A 22,593-nucleotide genomic window follows, 5' to 3' on the forward strand; every position below is an offset into this window, starting at 1 on the left:
CGTTCTCGGTCAGATCCACTGGTGTCGAGCCGGTGTTCTTCTCTGACCACTGCCTCCTGTTGGCCGACTGTCACTTACAGGACGACCAGCCGGCCGGCAAGGGGACGTGGAAGCTCAACACGACTCTGTTGACCCCAGAGAACGTCGAGGAGCTTAAGAGGGAGTACACCGGTTGGAGAACCGTGAAACCCCTCTTTGAGTCTCCAGGCGACTGGTGGGAGACGGTGAAGGAGAACATCAAGAGGTTCTTTGTCCTCAAGGGTGTTCAGAAGGCAAGAGAGAGGCAGGGAAAGCTGTCGCGACTCCAGAAAAGGGTGCAGAACCTGCTCCTTCTGCAGTTGATGGGGGTCAATGTCACGGAGGACCTCCGCGAGGTGAGGGGACAGCAAGCCTCGCTCTTCACCGCGGAGGCCTCCAGGATAATCTTCCGGTCCAGGGTCCGCTCTGTGGAGCAGGACGAGACGTGCTCGCGTTTCTTCTTTCAGAAGGTGCACAAAGAGAGCTCTGTGCTTAGCCGGCTGAAGGAGGACAACGGCTCGGTGACGTCGTCTCGGCCCGACGTTTTGAGGATCAGCAGATCCTTCTATGCCGGACTGTACGACACGAAGCCCACGGCCAGCACGGCCTCCGAGTCGTTCCTGTCGTCTATCACGGAGGTCTTAGACGACGGCACGAGGGAGTGGCTGGACCGGCCGATATCCCTGGACGAGCTGGCCAGAGCCCTCAAGTCCTTGCAGAGGAATAGGACTCCCGGAAGTGATGGCTTACCGGTCGAGCTGTATTCTGCTCTGTGGGGCCTGGTCGGCCAGGACCTGCTGGAGGTGTACGATAGTGCACTTCGGGCAGGGGAAATGTGCAAGTCCATGAGGAAGGTCATCATCACCCTCATTTACAAGAGGAAGGGGGAGAGGGAAGAAATTAAGAATTGGCGTCCCATTTCACTTTTCAACGTGGACTACAAAATCCTGGCCAAGGTCATTGCCAACCGGGTCAGGTCTGTCCTGGAGTCGGTGATTCACCCTGACCAAACCTGTGCTATGCCGGGCAGGAAGATCGCTGAGAGCCTCGTGCTCATCAGGGATACGATCGCCTACGTACAGGACAGGCGGGTGGACACCTGCCTCGTCAGCCTGGACCAGGAGAAGGCCTTCGACAGGGTCTCTCATGCTTACATGAGGGACGTCCTCTCCAAATTGGGGTTCGGGGAGGGCATCCGCAATTGGATCCGGCTGCTCTACGCCAACATCGTTAGCGCAGTCTCGATCAACGGGTGGGAATCAGACAGTTTTCCTGTTAGATCTGGAGTCAGGCAGGGCTGCCCGCTCTCTCCTGCCTTGTTCGTGTGCTGTGTGGAGCCCTTCGCCGCCTCCATCAGGAAGGACGTGAGCCTGAAGGGCGTGACTATCCCAGGCAGCGGAGGCCTTCAGGTCAAGACCTCCCTGTACATGGATGATGGCGCCGTCTTCTGCACCGATCGTCGGTCGGTGAGTAGGCTGTTGGACATCTGCGGCCAGTTTGAACTGGCCTCGGGTGCCAAAGTCAATAGGGGTAAGAGCGAAGTCATGTTCTTCGGGAACTGGGACGACCGCTCCTTCATCCCCTTCACCGTCAGGACAGACTACCTGAAGGTGCTGGGTGTTTGGTTTGGTGGAGCTGGGGCATGCACTAAGACTTGGGAGGAGCGTATCTCCAAATTTAAGCAGAAGCTGGGCAGGTGGACGCTCCGGTCCCTCTCCATCGCGGGTAAGAACCTGGTTGTCAGGTGCGAGGGGCTTTCGGTACTGTTGTATGTGGCGCAGACCTGGCCTATTACCTGGACCTGCGCCGCTGCGGTCACCCGGGCCATCTTCCACTTCATTTGGGGGTCGAGGATGGACCGGGTCCGCAGAGATACCATGTACAAAGACCTGGGAAATGGGGGAAAGGATGTACCGAACGCCACCCTCACCCTGACGGCTACCTTTGTGTGTGGCTGCATCAAGCTGTGCGTAGATCCTCAGTACGCAAACGCCAAGTGTCACTACTTACTGAGGTTCTACCTGTCCCCGGTGTTGCGAAGGATGGGCCTGGCCTCGTTGCCGCGGAACGCTCCGAGTAGTTGGACCGTTCCGTACCACCTGTCCTTCGTGGAGAAATTTTTGAAAGGAAACACCTTTGACCACAAGGCCGTCAGGCAGTGGTCAGCACGTAGTATCCTCGGGACCCTTGGGGAAAAGGAGAGGGTGGATCCCGTCGTGTGGTTCCCCATGCAGACTGCCAAAGTCGTTTGGCAGAATGCCTCATCGCCAGAACTTTCAAACAAGCACAAGGACATTGCTTGGCTGGCGGTGAGAGGGGCTCTGCCAGTGAGATCCTTTATGCATGCCCGGAATCTCTGCACCACCGCACGCTGCCCTCGAGGTGGCTGCGGGGGGGACGAGACTGTCGATCACCTCCTACTGGAGTGTGCCTATGCGCAGGAGGTCTGGAGGGGGATGCAGTGGTATTTGTCGAGGTTCGTCCCGAGCAGCTCCGTGACGCGGGACTCCGTGCTCTACGGGCTGTTTCCGGGGACGCACACCGAGACCAACATCAACTGCGCCTGGAGGACCATCAATGCGGTGAAAGACGCTCTTTGGTCTGCCCGCAACTTGCTGGTCTGCCAGCTGAAAGAACTGACCCCGACCGAGTGTTGCAGACTGGCGCACTCCAAGGTCCAGGGCTATGTGCTGAGGGACGTGCTAAAGCTTGGGGCAGCCGCCGCCAAGGTGCAGTGGGGAAAGACCACCGTATGAGCCCCCTCGTCCAGAAAAGGGAAAAGAATCCTATCTGGTAACTGGGCCCAGCTGGCGCCTTCCCCAACTGGTCAGGGGGCCAACTGGGACTGTGCGGGGTGACGACTGCCGGGGCGGTTTCTTTGCTTTGTTTCTTTTTTCTCTGTTTTGTTTTTTTTTCCTTTAGTTGGTGTACGTGCCCCCGGGTAACCCGGAGTGGCTTGCATGACTGGGTAGGTGTATAAATGTTTTATTTTTTGTACATTCTATGAATAAAGTATATTTTTTCAAATAAAAAAAAAAGTGACAAAACATCTGAAAACTAATCTTCCAGCTCAGCGAGCAAACTCACATCCATTACCAGGATTGTCTCTCCTCCCCTTCTTGAACTAGGGGACAACATTTGCTATCCTCCAGTCTTCTAGTACTATTGCTGAAGATAATGATGACATAAAGATCAAAGCCAAAAGTTCTGCAATCTCCTCCCTAGCTTCCCAGAAAATCCTAGGATACATCCCATCTGGCCGAGGGAACATATCTATTTTCACACCTTCTAGAATTGCTAACACCTCCTCCTTGTGAACCTTAATCCCATCTAGTCTAATAGCTTGTATCGCAATAGTCTCCTCAACAACATTGTCTTTTTCCTGTGTGAATACTGACGAAAAATATTCATTTAGCACCTCTCCTATCTCTTTGGACTCCACGCACAACTTCCCACTACTGTCCTTGGATGGCCCTAATCTTTAGAGTTGATGGTAGATGCTTTTTTCCCCCCAGGATGGGGGATTTCAAGATTAGGAGGTACATTTTCAAGATGAGAGGAGAGGGATTTAAAAAAGACGAGACACAGCTTTTTACACAGAGGGTGGTTCGCATGTGGAATGAACATTCTAAGGAAGTGGTGGATGCAGGTACAATTACAACATTTAAAATACATTTAGGTAAATTCATGAATAGGAAAAGTTTGGAGAGATATGGGCTAGGAGTAGGCAGGTGAGACTAGTTTAGTTTGGAACTATATTTGGCACGAACTAGTTGGACCAAAGGGTCAGTTTCCATGCTGTATGATTCTATAACTCTATGGTGTAGCCCATCTGGTGCAGATTATTTAGCCACCTTGAGGCCTTTAGCTTCCCCATTGCCTCCTCTGTAGTGATGACCACTGCACTGAGCTCTGTTCCCTGGCTCTATTGAAGTTCTGATATGCTACTGTTTTAACAGAAGTTTATCAACAAAAGAAACACAGAAAATATTGAATAAACCAAAACAATCTATGATAAACAAAATAAAATCCATTCACTGCACTTCCAGGCCTCAAAAACTACTTTAAAAGAAGTCACCATGACTACTAGATAACCAAGTGCGAGGCTGGATGAACACAGCAGTCCAAGCAGCATCTCAGGAGCACAAAAGCTGACGTTTCGGACCTAGACCCTTCATCCTCTCTGATGAAGGGTCTAGGCCCGAAATGGCAGCTTTTGTGCTCCTGAGCTGCTTGGCCTGCTGCGTTCATCCAGCTTCACACTTGGTTATCTTGGATTCTCCAGCATCTGCAGTTGCCATTATCTCTGATCACCATGACTACTGATGTATTTAAAGTCAATTATTGACTTCGGACATACAGAAAACCCATAAATTACAAAATCAAAAATCAGTGCATCGATTTCCCCTAATCTGCCATGTTCTCTGGGAGTACCTACTGTCGTGCAGAACAGCTTCAGAATAGCAGCACCTTTCTGAATACACAATGGTGTTTTAAATATGGTGCCAGCCTCAGGAATGCCAGTTAATACAGGACATCAGAGCAGTGGTGGTTTCTTCTGGATATGATGAATTGGAGAAGCCAATGTTGGATGAGAAAGATGACAGGTACCATAGGAGGGGTAAGTAGTTAATGAGGTGAGTATTGAATTATCTTCACAGACGCTGATAGCCCATCACTAAGGAAAGACAGGCAAAAAGGAAAAGGCAGTGGAGTGGCCTTGCTAGTCAAAGAGGAGGTTATGCAATAGTGAAGAAGGATCCCAGCTTTAACAATGTGAAGCAAAAAACATCTTGGTGTATTTGTATAAAGAACCTAAGATTTAAGAGTTACTGGAACAATTCCTATGGATTGGAGTGGAGCTAACGTAATTCCTCTATTTTAAAAGGGAGGTGGAGGTAAAACTGGGATTTAGACCTGTCAGCCTGATTTGGGCAATGGGAAAAATGATACAGTCTATTCTAAAATGCTTAACTGTTGAACACTTGAGATGGTGGGATCATACAAAATTAGTGTGGATTTATTAATGGGGAAATCATGCTTGACAAATCTATTGGAATGGTTAATGAGAGACAGCCAGTGGATTTGATTAATTTGAACATTCAGAACACTTCTGACAACGTCTCACAGAAGAGTTTAGACTGTAAAATCAAATCAAATGGAGTTGGAGGTAGTGTATTGAGATAGATAGAATTGAGACTAATAGATTTTTTTGAGTTAGATAGATAGAAAATGGTTGGCAGACAGGAAATATATAGTAGGAATAAACGAGTCTTTTTCCAAATGGCAGGCAGTGACTCATGGAGTAAAGGTAAAGTTGCCATAGTCCCAGAAGACCGTAGGGCCACTCTATCATTGGACAGACAACTGGTGGTGGTTTAATCTGAGGGACACCACGCCTCAGGCAAGGGGAAAGGTTGAAAAGGAGAGTCCTTTATGGTAACCTCAGCTGGTGTGAAGAATTGAACCCATGCTGTTAGCGTCATTTTGCATTGCTAACCAGCCTGTGATATGGTTAGTGGCCTGTGGCCTGTGATGGGTCCCAACCTGGTCTCTCAGTGGCATGTTGGTCGGTCTCTCGGTGGCTCATGGCAGAGTCACAGTTGGTGTGTCAGTGGATCTTGCCCGGTCATGTTCCCAATGCACAGAAGGAGATTGGAGAGGTGCAAGTTTGAGCAGTAGCGATGGTATCTGCGGCAGCAGCGTCAAGAACTGACAGCTGAGGTCTCTGATCAGCGAGATAAGCAAAGGACTCGTCAACTAAAAATTGAAAGAACTACAGATGCTGTAAATCAGGAATAAAAACAGAAGGTGCTGGAAAAGTTCAGGTCTGGCAGCATCTGTGAAGAAAAAATTAATGTTAATGATTCAGGTTCAGTGACTCTTACTCATTTCTGTTTTTGTTGTTGTGAAAAGACTCATCAAAGACTGTTGAACTGTTAACTTATTCCTTCATTTTTCTAGTTTACACTACAAAAGACTTTAATATTAACAATTACCTTACTTCTTTATTTTTCCAAGTGTTCTACGAATCATGTTTAACTTTTTAACTCTCATTAGTGTTATTACTTTGTCCCTCTTAACCTTAGTGCTTCCCAGCTTCTACCCTTCATTATGTATTCCCATGTCTTGTTTGCCCTGCCCAAGTGCATCACTTCACATTTATCTGGACTGAGTTCCATTTGCCACTGATTAGCCCACCTGACTGTTTCTATCCTCTAGTAAATTAAGATTATCCTCCTCACTTAACTGCCATGCAAATTTTTGCATTGTCTGCTAAGCTATTGATCAACCCTTCCACATTAAAGGTTGAATCAATTGTCGAAACCTCCAACAGCAAGCTCCAACACTAACTCTGTGTGACCTCAATGAACACAAACTTCCAGTCAGAAAATCACCCCACAACCATCACTCTCTGCTTCCTGACACTCAGCCAATTGTGGAGCTAATTTACCAAATGTCCTTGGATTCCATGGGCTCTTATCTTTAGTTTCAGTTTCCCAGCTGAAGTCCAAGCATATTCCATCAAAAGCATTTCCCTCATCTACATATCTGATCATCTCTTCAAAAAATTCAAGCAAGCCAGTTAGACATGACATCCCCTTAACAAAATCATGCTGACTTTCTTGAATAATCCCCGCCTCCCCAAATTAAGATTAATTCTGCCCTCAGAATTGCTTACAATAGTTTCCCCATCAATGAGATTAGACTGATTGGTCTGTAATTTCCTAGCTATTCCATGCTCCTTTCATGAATAACGATATCATATTGGCTATCCTCCAGCCCTGTGGCCAGAGATGAATTAAAAATCTTTGCAAGTATCCTGCTATTTCCACCCTTGCCTCACTCAACAAACTAGGATACGTTTCATCTACTTTTAAACCTGCCAGACTGCTCAAAACCTCAACTCAGTCTGTTTTTTAATTGTATCACAAACTTTCTCCCTGATTTCTATAGCCATATCGTTCCTCTCACTGGTGAACAATGACCCGAAGTATTCATTTTGAACCCGACTTATATCCTCCGGTTCTACGCACCGTTATGGGCCCTACTTGTTCCCTCATTATCCTTTAATCCTTAATGTATCTATTGAACAATTTAGGACTTGCCTTTATTTTAACTATCAGTATCCTTTCATAATCCTCTTTCAGATCTCCAAATCTCCCTTTTTAAGTTCCGTCTTGCACGTTCTTCTAGGGCCTCAGCAAGCCAGGTAGCAACTGAAGAGCAGCAAAGTTGATGTTTCAGGTCAGGACCCTACTTCAGAAAGGATCCCAACCCAAAACGTCCACTTTCCTGCTCTTCTGATGCTGCCTGACCTGCTGTGTTCCTCCACCTCCACACTGTGCGATCTCTGATCCAGCGCCAGCAGTTTTTACTACCTTTTCTAGAGACTATGCTGTTTTCAGCCCTTGGTATCTGTCATATCCCTTCCCGTTTTCTCTTAAATCAATGGTGTATATCTTTTGATATCCAGGATTCACAGGATTTGATGATTCCACTGTTTTCTTTATTTGCATATTCTGGCCCTGTACTCTCCACATTTCCTTCTAGAACGCTTCTCACAGTTCTGGGACAGATTTACCTGAATTTATCTGTTCCTAGTCCACTCTGGCCAGATCATATCTAATCTTATGAAAACTGGCCTTTCCACTTTAGGTCACTAATTTTAGGCCAATCCTTGTCCTTTTCTAATACAATCTTGAATCCAATAGAGTAATGATTGCTACAATCTTGAATCTACAAGAGTTAATAATCGCTAAAACTTTGAATCAAACAGAGTTATGATATTCAGCATCATTCACGATCCTTAGGTACTGAAGTAGGCTGTGTCAATATTCTGCAAGACATAGAGAATATTCAAGTTTGAACTGATAAGTAGCAAGTAACATTCATGCCACTAAAGGCCGCGCAATGGTCACCACCAAGAAGAGAAGACCTAACAATTGCCTCTTGACGTTCAAAAGCATTGCCACCACTGAACCCCCACCATCAACATCATGGGAGTTACCATTGACCAGAAACTGAACTGAACTAGCCACATAAATATTGTGGCTGCAACAGCAGGTCAGAGGCTACAAATCTTGCCTTGCGTAATTCATCTCTCATTTCCATAGAGCCTGTTCACTATTACACCGCACAAATCAAGACTGTGAAGGAATGCTGTCCACTTGCATGGAAGACTGCAGCTCCAACAACACTCAAGAGGGTTGACACCACCTGGAATAAAGCTGTCCATCTATTACCTTTAACATTCGATCCCTTTACCACCAATTCACAGTGGTCATAGTGTGTACCATTTACCAGATGCACTGCACTAACTCATCAAAGCTATTCCAACAGCACTTACTAAACCTGCAACCTCTGCTACTAAGAAGAGCAAGGGCAGATATATGGGAATACTACCACCTGCAAGTTCCCGTGCAAGCCATATACTTAACTAACTTGGAACTATATGACCAATTCTTCACTGTTGCCAGTTCAAAATCCTGAATGCCCTTCCTAATACTGTTGTGGTTGTTTCTACACTCCAAGAATCGCAGCACTTCAAGAGGGCAGTCCAACAGTACCTTTTCTACAGCATTGGGAATGAGTAACAAATGGTGGCCCACATCCCATGAACAAATAAAAAGAACTTGCCTGTGAGCTCACAATTGTTATAATTACAGTAAAACATACACCATGGGTTATTAGCAAATAGCCTTGGAATAAAACAGGGTCTAACTTTGCTGCAATCAAAGTACAACATACAATTCACAGTACTTTTGATTTGACCATTAAATTCAAACAATAATAAGGTGAAATCTAGTTCATTTATTTTTCCTTGTGGGCATTTGTGGATCACCATTCTTTTGATCAAGTTGCTGTTAGTACTTATTGTTACTATTGTCCCTCTCCCTCAAGCTGCTGTTTGTTCGGAATAAACTAGCATGTACGATAAGCTGGAATAGTTTACTGAGGGCAAGTAAGATACAATGAATCAGAAAAAACAGCCTGGAATCTGTAAACTATTTTGGGAATACAAATAGCAGACAGATCCATTTATTTGTATGTCAGCGTCCCTTTAAATACTATTCTAGTGGCTTTGAGAGATGATTTTCTATGACCCCACGGTAAATTCAACTGATAGCTTTTACTGGTAGGTTGCAACTGACGAGTTCAACTGGTGGCTACTTACACTGTATTGAAATGGTGTTGGGATTTGAAATACATCGCGGAGCCTGAATTTACATTTTCGGGCATCCCTGCCTGTTTCACAGTAACTTAGTCGAGTTAGAAAAGTGTATGATGAAAATAGCTAATAAAGGAAGCAAAGCAGTAGTACCTGTGGATCTGGTACCATTTGCCAGATGCACTGCACTAACTCATCAAAGCTATTCCAACAGCGCTTACTAAACCTGCAACCTCTGCTACTAAGAAGAGCAATACTACCACCTGCAAGTTCCTGTGCAAGCCGTATACTTAACTAACTTGGAACTATATGACCCATTCCCATTGGACATAGTGATCTGAAGAGTTCTGAAGAAGGGTCACTGGATCCGAAACATTAACTGTGCTGCTGACTTTCTCCAGTAATTTCTGTTTCTATTCAGATTTCTAGCATCCACAGTTCTTTGTTTTATTTATTATACAGGATACAAACCTTGTCATAGTTTAATTTTCAACTGAATTGGGCTCAAACAGTGGGAATAATTGGTCCAGGACAAACTAATGTAATCTAGTTCTCATATTAAGATGACACATTCATATTTACATTAAAAATTCCTATTTCAACACTCTTAATGGAAATTGTTCATGCAAATTGGTCACATTGTAACTATACTCTTCCACCATTGGCAGAACTATAATGTCACCAATGCCAAGTTCGGGTTACAACGACAAATATTTGTAACATAAAATGTTGACAGGATTTGTGCACAGAATATTTTTGATACAGGTGTGATAGGCAATTATTTTTAAAAGATTTGGATTAAACAATGTCTTAAGAGATATCATAAGTCAATAATGTCAGTTAGGGAAGACTGGAAGAAACTGCATATTTTTAATCTTTCCATTACAATTTGCCATCTCTACAAAGTGTCATAGGATCAAAAGGGCCAGCAATGTAAATGCCAAAAGGTCAGAGGAGGTGAAAGCAACCCTTTTTAATTATTGTATCGAGGTCAATCAGCCATTTCCAGCAAAGTTAATAATTTTAAACTTTCTCCTTCAAGCACATAACAAATGAACACTTACATCCCTTTACTTGGTGACAGGTTCCCCGAGCAATTGGCTATTGCCTGTGATAGTGCTGTGACATTCCTTTGCTCATGATTACAGAAGTACAGATTTCTGAATTCATTTATCTGCAGTGCCTTAAAAAAATACATTTAAGAGTTATTTAAATTTATTGTCAAAAGTATGTCTGCTTCCATGTGAATGCTGATGAAATCCAATCTACCTCACAATTGTCGCTCTTGATCCCTTCATTGGCAATGTGTTGATGGATTGTTTAGACATTGGGAACTGTTTTTTCTCATTCCCTATGTCCTATATGATGCTGAGGCAAGCTTCAAACCCTGGTGTATCATGAAATTGATTCCAAACCATTGCTGGCAGTGTATCTTTAAAAAAACAATATGCTATAATGGCATGTCATAATCTCATAGAAAGGTAGCCTCCTTACCCTCAGTTATTCTCTCTGTGGCATGGAGTGAGTGTAGTACATTCAGTTAGGTAAGCATGCAGAGTAATATCAATAATCACAGTACCCAGATTATGTAGACAATCTTATTAGTCTTAATGGTGTGGGCTATGGTGAGATTTGTGGCAGAATCAGATTTGACTTTGGGAGCGTTTTGCTCCATTGTTAAGATATTTCCTCATCGACCTGTTCAAAGATGTTATTACACGCCTCTGGATCAGACAGGACTTACACCTGGGTCTCCTGGTTCAGAGGGAAGGATATTACCACTGTACCACTAGAGTCCATTTCTCCATCTTTTATAGTTTTGGCAAGTAGTGTAGTGAGTTTCTCACTGGGCAGTGATGAATTACCAATTACAGGGGATTACTGCTTATTAAACACCTTGTTAACAGCCTAACCCACCTCATTAATATCAGTTTTCTATCTCACTCAAAGTGCCAATCAAGTTACATGTCGTGAAAAGTTGATATAGAAACTAGAGCACGTATCTGCCAAATTCAGTTCCTTTGCTTGCTCCATAAAAACTTCATGTTAGATATCAGGCACCAACATCTCAGGGCACACACCGTGGAAGTGGACACAAGCACCCAACATCCAATGGTATCTGCTGTGCCTTGGCTTCTAAAAATCCTCATGGCACATCGCCAACATACTTACGTGACTCTTCTAGACTCTGATGCTCCACTGGCAACTATCATTGTAATGCTTCACTCAGGGACATATTAGTCAGCTCAAGGACTGGACCAGGCTGCATCTCTTGGCTCTTTACTCACTGTACCCCAATCTCTTGCAACACTTTCTCTTGCCTTTTTGTGCTCTGTCTCCCCAACCAGAGATGCTAGGTTCATATAGTATCAGAGATAATGGGAACTGCAGATGCTGGAGATTCCAAGATAATAAAATGTGAGGCTGGATGAACACAGCAGGCCAAGCAGCATCTCAGGAGCACAAAAGCTGACGTTTCGGGCCGAGACCCTTCATCAGAGAGGGGGATGGGGGGAGGGAACTGGAATAAATAGGGAGAGAGGGGGAGGCGGACCGAAGATGGAGAGTAAAGAAGATAGGTGGAGAGAGTGTAGGTGGGGAGGTAGGGAGGGGATAGGTCAGTCCAGGGAAGACGGACAGGTCAAGGAGGTGGGATGAGGTTAGTAGGTAGCTGGGGGTGCGGCTTGGGGTGGGAGGAAGGGATGGGTGAGAGGAAGAACCGGTTAGGGAGGCAGAGACAGGTTGGACTGGTTTTGGGATGCAGTGGGTGGAGGGGAAGAGCTGGGCTGGTTGTGTGGTGCAGTGGGGGGAGGGGATGAACTGGGCTGGTTTAGGGATGCAGTAGGGGAAGGGGAGATTTTGAAACTGGTGAAGTCCACATTGATACCATATGGCTGCAGGGTTCCCAGGCGGAATATGAGTTGCTGTTCCTGCAACCTTCGGGTGGCATCATTGTGGCAGTGCAGGAGGCCCATGATGGACATGTCATCAAGAGAATGGGAGGGGGAGTGGAAATGGTTTGCGAATGGGAGGTGCAGTTGTTTGTTGCGAACTGAGCGGAGGTGTTCTGCAAAGCGGTCCCCAAGCCTCCGCTTGGTTTCCCCAATGTAGAGGAAGCCGCACCGGGTACAGTGGATGCAGTATACCACATTGGCAGATGTGTCAGGTGAACCTCTGCTTAATGTGGAATGTCATCTTGGTTGTGTTAAGTTCCGAGACATATGCAAGCAATGGGATGTTCAGTGCTTTAGTTGTTCCTCTTCTCACTACTCTCAGTTGAATGGTCTCACAGAAAACATTGTCCATACCGTAAAATCCATGATAATTAAATGTAAAATGACTTAAGATTTTCAAATAGCTATCTGTCCAGTTGATCAGGCATTTGTACATAATGTACACAAAAATCATCAAGCACAAAATCCAGACTAAGTATGTAGATTGGTGATATTATAGCCATGTAATTAATTCATGCTGTAAACAAACTTTAACACTAATCTGAGCACCTCCCAGTCGCAAACCATTTCCACTCCCCCTCCCATTCTCTTGATGACATGTCCATCATGGGCCTCCTGCACTGCCACAATGATGCCACCCGAAGGTTGCAGGAACAGCAACTCATATTCCGCCTGGGAACCCTGCAGCCATATGGTATCAATGTGGACTTCACCAGTTTCAAAATCTCCCCTTCCCCTACTGCATCCCTAAACCAGCCCAGTTCATCCCCTCCCCCCACTGCACCACACAACCAGCCCAGCTCTTCCCCCCCACCCACTGCATCCCAAAACCAGTCCAACCTGTCTCTGCCTCCCTAACCGGTTCTTCCTCTCACCCATCCCTTCCTCCCACCCCAAGCCGCACCCCCAGCTACCTACTAACCTCATCCCACCTCCTTGACCTGTCCGTCTTCCCTGGACTGACCTATCCCCTCCCTACCTCCCCACCTACACTCTCTCCACCTATCTTCTTTACTCTCCATCTTCGGTCCGCCTCCCCCCTCTCCCTATTTATTCCAGTTCCCTCCCCCCATCCCCCTCTCTGATGAAGGGTCTCGGCCCGAAACGTCAGCTTTTGTGCTCCTGAGATGCTGCTTGGCCTGCTGTGTTCATCCAGCCTCACATTTTACTATGCTAGGTTCATATCACTTGTTTGCCTATCATAGTTGTCAGTCATCCTTGGTCAAGACAAGGGTGATAGGACTTCAGGAATGTCAGGGCTCTATCAGGGAGTTCTGGCACAGCACGTTAAGGGCAGTCTCAGATACCAATCTAGGGATTGAGCACAATCAGTCAGCCTCTTGGGGTAGTCAGAGTCAGGATGCTGTCCACAGAAGGAATGAGGAACCTAATGCTGGGAAGCTCACCACCTGTTTTCAGTCCTAATACCCTATTGTTGGCTATTTCCCTCGTGGAATGAGACAGAGAGGGGTATTAATGGAGATGAAAGTGAGTGGCACAGCTGTTATTTTTGGTGCAGAGAAGGTGGTGTCCCAAGTGAATGAATAGGCAGTGCAGATGGCAAGCTAACTGAGTGGTGTTGGGGTTTGGGTGGGTGAGAGTAACTGAAGTAAGATGTTGTAAGAAATGGTGAGAGTGGTAGATCATGAGCTTTGGTGAAGGGTGGGTACAGAAGTGGTGATACAGAGGCATGAGGTATTGTATAAGATTACTACTGATATTTTCCATGTCCATGGGCAGTTACATTCTGGTGACTGACTATTTCATTAAATTCCCTCTTGCAAGACAAATCAAAGATACACAGTGCAACAGTTATTTACACATTGACAACCCTGATCATTACGTTTGTTTTACTTCAACAAATTATGTTTGACAATGGTCCACCTTACACTCGGGCACCCTTCCGAGACATATGCAAGCAATGGGATGTTCAGTGCTTTAGTTGTTCCTCTTCTCACTACTCTCAGTTGAATGGTCTCACAGAAAACATTGTCCATACAGTAAAATCCATGATAATTAAATGTAAAATGACTTAAGATTTTCAAATAGCTATCTGTCCAGTTGATCAGGCATTTGTACATAATGTACACAAAAATCATCAAGCACAAAATCCAGACTAAGTATGTAGATTGGTGATATTATAGCCATGTAATTAATTCATGCTGTAAACAAACTTTAAGACACCCATTTCAACAAAAACACAACCCTCTGTGGTAAACATTATGTGGACAAACATATAAAAGATCTCAAAATATATCAAATCCTATATGCTCACAAAGGTCACTTCTAATGGTCTCTCAGTCAGCTTCCACTATTTACAAATGTAAGCTCATCCAGAACTCTGGTATTCATATTAATTTTCACATCAACTCCCATGCACTCATCTCTGTGCTCACTGACCTATGTTAGAGCTTCAAGTCGAACAACGGCTCAATTTTAAATTTTTCACCTACCTGTTAAATTCCAACAATGGATTAGCTCTTTTTCTGTAACTTCATCTAGCTCTATAATTGTCTGAGAATTCTGCCTTCTTCCAACTCTAACCTGTTGTGCATTCTCCACTTTCATCACCCAGCATTGGTATCTATGCCCTCAGGTTTCAAGTGCTATAATTTCCCCAATAATCCTCTCAATCTTTCTATTCCCTTAAAGGTGTCACCATAATACCAACAATTTTACCAAGTCAATTTAATGTTTCCTCCTTTGGCTCAATATCAAGTTATGGTAATGCTCCTGTGAAGCACTTTAGGTCATATTTCTACATTAATGGTAGTATGCAGTTGCATACTGCCATTGCTTTATTTGTTGTCTATTAAAATATGCAATGCATAGAGTTGGAGTGAAATTAACTGTGTGAAACAGTGTTTCCAATGAACTAAATTTAGAGTCAGAGAAAAGTATATAACACAACAGGGCCAATTTTCCAATTCAAGGATCGTTTCAATGAAGCTCAACACCAAATTATGCCTATGTGTTTAGGTGCAGGTCTAACATATGTGTAAATGTCACTTATGTCTGTCCTAGTACCTCCTTGTCACAAATAGTTTTAAATTCAAAAACGTAGGCTTTTGGAGCTTGGATGTTTGTATCATTACAAACTGTTCTGGCCTCCTTAATGTAGCATGAAGATCAGGAATAACTTACCTCAAAGCTATACCTAGGGATACTGAAATATTGCAGCCAGTTCAGCCCCTTTGAAATACTTGGCAAGTTCACAAGAAGGCCAGAAAAGGTCTGTGGATAAAAAGTATTCATGTAATTAGAAAAGTGTAGTGCTATATTCTATTTGCTAATTAATCATACCAGAGCAATAATATTGCATCACATTTTTCACCACCTTAAACATATTCTCCTTCCATTTTTGATGCACTTCGGCTACAATATACAATACAATATACACAATCTACAAACTGCAAGGTTTCTTTCACAACATCTTCCCTTGAACTGTTACCAGTAGATAACCAAGGAGAGGATACATGGAAAATAACCATTTGTAAGTAAGACAACATGCTGGCATATAAAGTAAGGGAAGGGAAGGAATAGAAAAAGGAAAGAGGAAGGAAAGGAAAGAAAAAAAGGGAAGAAAAGGGAAACAAAAGTGAAAAAGAGAGAGAAAGGGGAAGGAAAAAGGAAACAAATTCATCACTGGGTTAAAACATATTTCGACGACAGTGATTCAAGAAAATGGATTACTTGTATCATCATAAGAACAATTAGGCCTGCCCTTGCCAGTTGTTGCAATAATGTCGGGGAGAATATGTGAATAATTGAGCCTGACAATTCTGCAACGCATGCAAATAGCGACTGCTGACTTAAACCACCAAGGTGATCTATTTACCTGACTGACTGCTATTCAGGATAAAAGAAATTCACAATAATTATTTTACCATTAACAGAGAAATAATATTATCTATTGTGAAAAAAACTTAGTATTTAGCAAATAGCAAAAATAGATTGCCCAATTTACTATATTACTTCAAAACACCAAACACATACACATTCATTCATGAATAATACAGGCAAAAACAGAAAGTTCAATGTAATCTTATGGGTGACAAAATACAATCAGAGAAAAATTATTTCCACTGATCAGAGATCAGACCACAGGGTGGGATGAGTTAATTCTCACAGTCTTTTTGTTTCCTAGCAATGATGACAGAGTGTTGTCCCCAGAGAGATGGTCAATCTTCAATTCAGTAGCAAATTGGGTGGACTTTGGTTCTTTCCTGTATTGGAAATTTTTTCTTTTTAGAATTCCTAATCCCAAACTGATGGATGTGGTGATGCAAGGGAGGGCCACCCACTTCCTGAAGAACCAACAGAGAAGGCCATGTCACCAGAACCTGACCTGAGGTCGCCACCTAGGTCAGTGTGGTCTCCAAAGTCTGGAGGAAGGGCCAGTAGCATCATAAAAAGATCAATTAACTTCTCTGCTCCATAGGACCATAAGACATAGGAGTGGAAGCAAGGCAATTTGGCCCATCGAGTCCATTCTGCCACTTAATCATGGTTGATGGGCATTTCAACTCCACTTACCCACACTCTCCCCGTAGCCCTAAATTCTTTGAGTGATCAAGAATTTATCAATCTCTGCCTTGAAGGCATTTAACGGGGTATTGAGTACAAGAGTTGGAAGGTTGTATAAGACTTTGGTTTGGTGACATTTAGAGTACTGCACACAGTTTTGGTCACCACATTAACAAAAGAATGTGGACGCTTTGGAGACGGTGCACAGGAGGTTCACCAGGATGTTGCCTGGTATGGAGGGCACTAGCTCTGAAAACAGGTTGAGTAGATTAGGATTATTTTCATTAGAAAGACGGAGTTTGAGGGGGGACCTGATTGAGGTCTACAAAATCATAAGGGGTATAGACAGGGTGGATAGCAAGAAGCTTTTTCCCAGAGTGGGGGACTCAATTACTCGGGGTCATAAGTTCAAAGTGAGAGGAGGAAAGTTTAAGGGAGATATGAGTGGAAAGTTCTTTACGCAGAGGGTGGTGGGTGCCTGGAATGCGTTGTCAGCGGAGGTGGTAGACACAGACACGTTAGCGTCTTTTAAGATATGTCTGGATAGGTACATGGATGGGCGGGGAGCAAATGGACACAGCCCCTTAGAAAATAGATGACAGGTTAGACAGAGGATCTCGATCGGCGCAGGCTTGGAGGGCCGAAGGGCCTGTTCCTATGCAGTAATTTTCTTTGTTCTTTGTTCTTTGTCCCGACCTCCACTGCGCTCATGGCAATGAATTCCACAGGCCCAACATTCTCTGGCTGAAGAAATGTCTCCTCATTTCCATTCGAAATTTACCCCCTCTAATTCTAAGGCTGTGCCCCCGGGTCCTAGTCTCCCCGCCTAACGGAAACAACCTCCCAGCGTACACCCTTTCTAAGCCATGCATTATCTTGTATGTTTCTATTAGATCTCCCCTCAAACTTCTAAATTCTAATGAATACAATCCCAGGATTCTTCATCGTATGTTAGGCCTAGCATTCCAGGGATTGTCCATGTGAATCGCCACTGCACACGCTCCAATGCCAGTATGTCCTTCATGAGGTGTGGGGCCCAAAATTGGACACAGTACTCAAAATGGGGCCTAACTAGAGCTTAATAAAGTCTCAGAAGCAGATCGCTGCTTTTATATTTCAATCCTGTTGAGATAAGTGACAACATTACATTCGCTTTCTTAATCACAGACTCAAACTGCAAGTTAACCTTTAGAGAATCCTGGACTAGCACTCCCAGATCCCTTTGTACTTCGGCTTTATGAATTTTCTCACCGTTTAGAAAATAGTCCATGCCTGTGTTCTTTTTTCCAAAGTGCAAGACCTCTCATTTGCTCACACTGAATTTCATCAGCCATTTCCTGGACCACTCTCTTAAACTGTCTAAATCTTTCTGCAGCCTCCCCACCTCCTCAGTACTACCTGCCTGTCCACCTAACTTCGTATCATCGGCAAACTTCACCAGAATGGCCCCCATCCCTTCATCCACATCATTAATATATAAAGTGAACAGCTGCAGCCCCAACACTGAACACTGCAGTACACTACTTGTCACCAGTTGCCATTCCGAAAAAGAGCCTTTTATCCCAACTCTCCAACTTCTGTCGGACAGCCAATCCTCAATCCATGCCAGTAGCTCACCTTGAACACCATGGGTCCTCACCTTACTGAGCAGCCTCCCGTGAGGCACCTTATCAAAGGCCTTTTGGAAGTCTAGATAGATAACATGCACTGGGTTTCCCTGGTCTAACCTACTTGTTACGTCTTCAAAGAATTCTAATAGGTTTGTCAGGCACAACCTCCCCTTACTAAATCCATGCTGACTTGTTCTAATCCGACCCTGCACTTCCAAGAATTTAGAAATCTCATCCTTAACGATAGACTCTAGAATTTTACCAACAACCGAGGTTGGGCTAATCGGCCTATAATTTTCCATCTTTTGTCTTGACCCTTTCTTAAACAAGGGGGTTACAACAGTGATTTTCCAATCATCTGGGACTTCCCCTGACTCCAATGGCTTTTTAAAGATCACAACCCACGCCTCCGCTATTTCCTCAGCCACCTCCCTCAGAACTCAAGAATGTAGCCCATCGGGGCCAAGAGATTTATCAATTTTTAGACCTTTCAGCTTCTCTAGCACTTTCTCTTTTGTAATATCTACCATACTCAACTCTGCCTCCTGGCTCTCCTTAACTGTTGGGATACTACTCATGTCTTCCACTGTGAAGACTGAAGCAAAGTACTTACTAAGTTCTTCAGCTATTTCCTTATTTCCCATCATTAGCCTTTCAGCATCAGTTTGGAGCAGCCCAATGTCTACTTTTGCCTCTCGTTTGTTTCTTATGTATTGAAAGAAACTTTTACTGTCATTTCTAATATTACTGGCTAGCCTACCTTCATATTTGACCCGCTCCTTCCTTATTTCTCTCTTTGTTATCCTCTGTTTGTTTATGTAGCCTTCCCAATCTTCTGATTTCCCAGTGCTCTTGGCCACTTCATAGGTTGTCTCTTTTTCTTTAATACATTTCCTGACTTCCTTTGTCAGCCATGGCTGTCTAATCCCGCCCTCACCCCCTCAGAGAATCTTTCTTTTCTTTGGGATGAACCTCTGTACTGTGTCCCCAATTACACCCAGAAACTCCTGCCATTGTTGCTCTACTCCCTTCCCTGCTAGTCTCTCCTCCAGGGTAATTCCAGACGCTTTGCCTCCTCATCCTCACTCTGCCTCTCCTACTGCACCCACACTCCACTATGTCTCATGTGTTGCCACTCAGATTATTGCCTGCAATATCTTCCCTCACTCACTCTAACAGACTCCAACTTCACACACCACTTAGTCTGCAGAGCCTCTGCACTGCATCCTCACTATCGTGAAAAACCTCATCACCTTCCATCAATTTGCATCAGGAGTATTTACTGTAATTTCACTCAGTTTCTCGAATTCTTTCATTCTAGGAGAATTCAGCACATATCAGGGCACAGACAGTCCCTTCAGATGGATGAGTGCCAAATATTTGGATCTTTTCCCCATTCCCAAGAAGAGAATCTTGGCCCTTGCTGCAGAAGACCAGGACCTCCAGGAATGCCACTATACCGGTGTTCTATCAACTAAGTAGGTAGAGTTCTTCATTCCATTGCAACTCTCACCTTAACCCTACTGTCACAGTCTCATTCATTGCACACTACATCCACACATTGGCCACAATGTCTTCTATTTCTCATGTATTGGAGGTACTGTCAGCACATGTATCACCTCCAGGGTGAAACAACCAGCTCCCCCACTCATTTGGGCAAACTGGAGTATAGTAAGATATAGTGGCAAGGGCAACAATGTGCTAAATGTTATTTTGCACTTCTTTAATAACTGTCATTGATTTCGTTTTATATCTGGTTGTTCAACTCTCTGTGTAGCTATGAATATCACTTTTATAGGATTAGAAGCACTTCATGGCCACAAAGGACAAATGTATATGCTGAGAGTCTGCTGCATTATCCAGAAATAAAAGAAACAAGAACTATACAGAGGTATGGGCACTGCTAATATCTTTGGCCCTCTTCATACATCCCTATTCTTTTGCAGCCCCTCTGTCCAAACATGGTGGCATGAATGAGTTGATCAGCGATGTCTGGAGCAGGAATGTGCCACGTAAACAGACAATGTATTCGGACAACCAGGTAATAGGAATATCCTGCTGTTGTGTGTCCTGTGCAGCAGTAGGCCTGTGTACCATGTTGTTTCCCTTTAAAATCCCTTACATCTGTGGCTCCTGCATCCTCCTCTCTCGGAAATTAAGTCACTTACCTTGCCCACTCCAAGCGTGGTTGTATCAGTGATAATGGGAACTGCAGATGCTGGAGAATCCAAGGTAACAAATTGTGGAGCCGGATGGACACAGCGGGCCACGCGGCATCTCAGGAGCACAAAAGCTCACGTTTCAGGCCTAGACCCTTCATCAGAGAGGGGGATGGGGAGAGGGAACTGGAATAAATAGGGAGCGAGGGGGAGGCGGATTGAAGATGGAGAGAAAAGAAGATAGGTAGAGAGGAGAGTATAGGTGGGGAGGTGGGGAGGAGATAGGTCAGTCCAGGGAAGACGGACAGGTCAAGGAGGCGGGATGAGGTGCTGAGTAGGAAATGGAGGTGCGACTTGAGGTGGGAGGAAGGGATGGGTGAGAGGAAGAACAGGTTAGGGAGGCGGGGACAGGCGGGGCTGGTTTTGGGATGCAGGGGTGGAGGGGACGAGCTGGGCTGGTTTTGGGATGCAGTGAGGGAAGGGGAGATTTTGAAGCTTGTGAAGTCCACATTGATACCATTGGGCTGCAGAGTTCCCAAGCGGAATATGAGTTGCTGTTCTTGCAACCTTCGGGTGGTATCATTGTGGCACTGCATGAGGCCCATGATGGACATGTCGTCTGAGGAATGGGAGGGGGAGTTGAAATGGTTCGCGACTGGCAGGTGCAGTTGTTTGTTGCGAACTGAGCAGAGGTCTTCTGCAAAGCGGTCTCCAAGCCTCCGCTTGGTTTCCCCAATGTAGAGGAAACCACACCGGGTGCAATGGATACAATATACCATATGTATATTCCTCTACATTGGGGAAACCAAGTGGAGGCTTGGGGACCACTTTGCAGAACACCTCCACTCGGTTCTCAACAAGCAACTGCACCTCCCAGTCACGAGCCATTTCAACTCCCCCTCCCATTCCTCAGGCGACATGTGCATCATGGGCCTCCTGAAGTGCCACAATGATGCCACCCGAAGGTTGCAGGAACAGCAACTCATATTCCGCTTGGGAACTCTGCAGCCCAATGGTATCAATGTGGACTTCACAAGCTTCAAAATCTCCCCTTCCCCCACTGCATCCCAAAACCAGCCCAGCCTGTCTCTGCTACCCTAGCCTGTTCTTCCTCTCACCCATCCCTTCCTCCCACCTCCAGCCGCACCACCTCGTCCTGCCTCCTTGACCTGTCCGTCTTCCCTGGACTGACCTATCCCCTCCCTACCTCCTCACCTATACTCTCCTCGCTACCTATCTTCTTTTCTCTCCATCTTCAGTCCGCCTCCCCTTCTCTCCCTATTTATTCCAGTTCCCTCTCCCCATCCCCCTCTCCGATGAAGGGTCTAGGCCTGAAAAGTCAGCTTTTGTGCTCCTGAGATGCTGCTTGGCCTGCTGTGTTCATCCAGCTCCACACTTTGTTATCCAAGCATGGTTGTGTTGTTTTCTTCCAATTTCCAGCACAATGGAAGCAAGAGTGTTCATCTCTGGTCATGGCTTCCAGCTTCCATCTTAATGTGGGTGCATATGAAGTAACCAAAGGGCATATAGCCATGTACAGTGTCCTCCCCCACAACCTTGAAGCCAACGTGTTCATGACTGTGGATGAACACTCCCTATCACATAAGCCACTTCCAGTCCACACCACCAAACTCAGCCTTGCAGATACTGTTTTTCCCTTCATAACTGTGATCCCATTTTCCCCCAAGCCTGCAGGCTCCAGTCCCAAAGAATAACTTGGCGAGTCTCCTTCCCATGCTAGCAGTTGCCCTTGTCCCACTATCTCCCCTCTCCTTGGCTTCTGCGGGTGGCATCAATGGACTATGGCCCATCCCTTGAGCAACCTAACCAGACCTAGACAAGAAGTGCCTAGATCCCTGACTGGTAGTTATAAACTCCTCTGCCAATGTTACAACTACCACCTGGATTGGTGCTATGAAGCCATAGAATTAACTATGATCTACTCCCTGGCGGAGGCAGGGAGCCATTAACTGCGATTACTCCAAGCAGATACCTGACCATGGCCAATTCCCTGGATTGCTATGGGAGCCTAACCTTGACTGAATGTGTTCAGGTGCCCAAATTGATGGGTGCATCAGGAATTAGTTGAGAATTACTCTCCTGAAACTTTCAGAGAGGTCTGCATGTGCCATGAGCTTGTGCATAAACTGCTG

General features: G+C 45.0%; 1 protein-coding gene across 1 annotated transcript in view; it reads right to left on the bottom strand.

Moving 5' to 3' along the window:
* The window catches only part of LOC125462063 (broad substrate specificity ATP-binding cassette transporter ABCG2-like), a 105,331-nt gene that overhangs the window by 9,476 nt on the left and 73,262 nt on the right, over positions 1-22,593 (bottom strand). Inside the window, exons 14-15 of the mRNA XM_059652940.1 lie at positions 15,289-15,378; positions 10,255-10,373 (exon numbers count right to left, since the gene is read on the bottom strand). Of these exons, the coding sequence (XP_059508923.1) occupies positions 10,255-10,373; positions 15,289-15,378 (209 nt within the window). The remainder of the gene's footprint in view (positions 1-10,254; positions 10,374-15,288; positions 15,379-22,593) is intronic.

This window comes from Stegostoma tigrinum, chromosome 20 (genome assembly GCF_030684315.1).
Source record: "Stegostoma tigrinum isolate sSteTig4 chromosome 20, sSteTig4.hap1, whole genome shotgun sequence".
Lineage (NCBI taxonomy): Eukaryota > Metazoa > Chordata > Chondrichthyes > Orectolobiformes > Stegostomatidae > Stegostoma > Stegostoma tigrinum.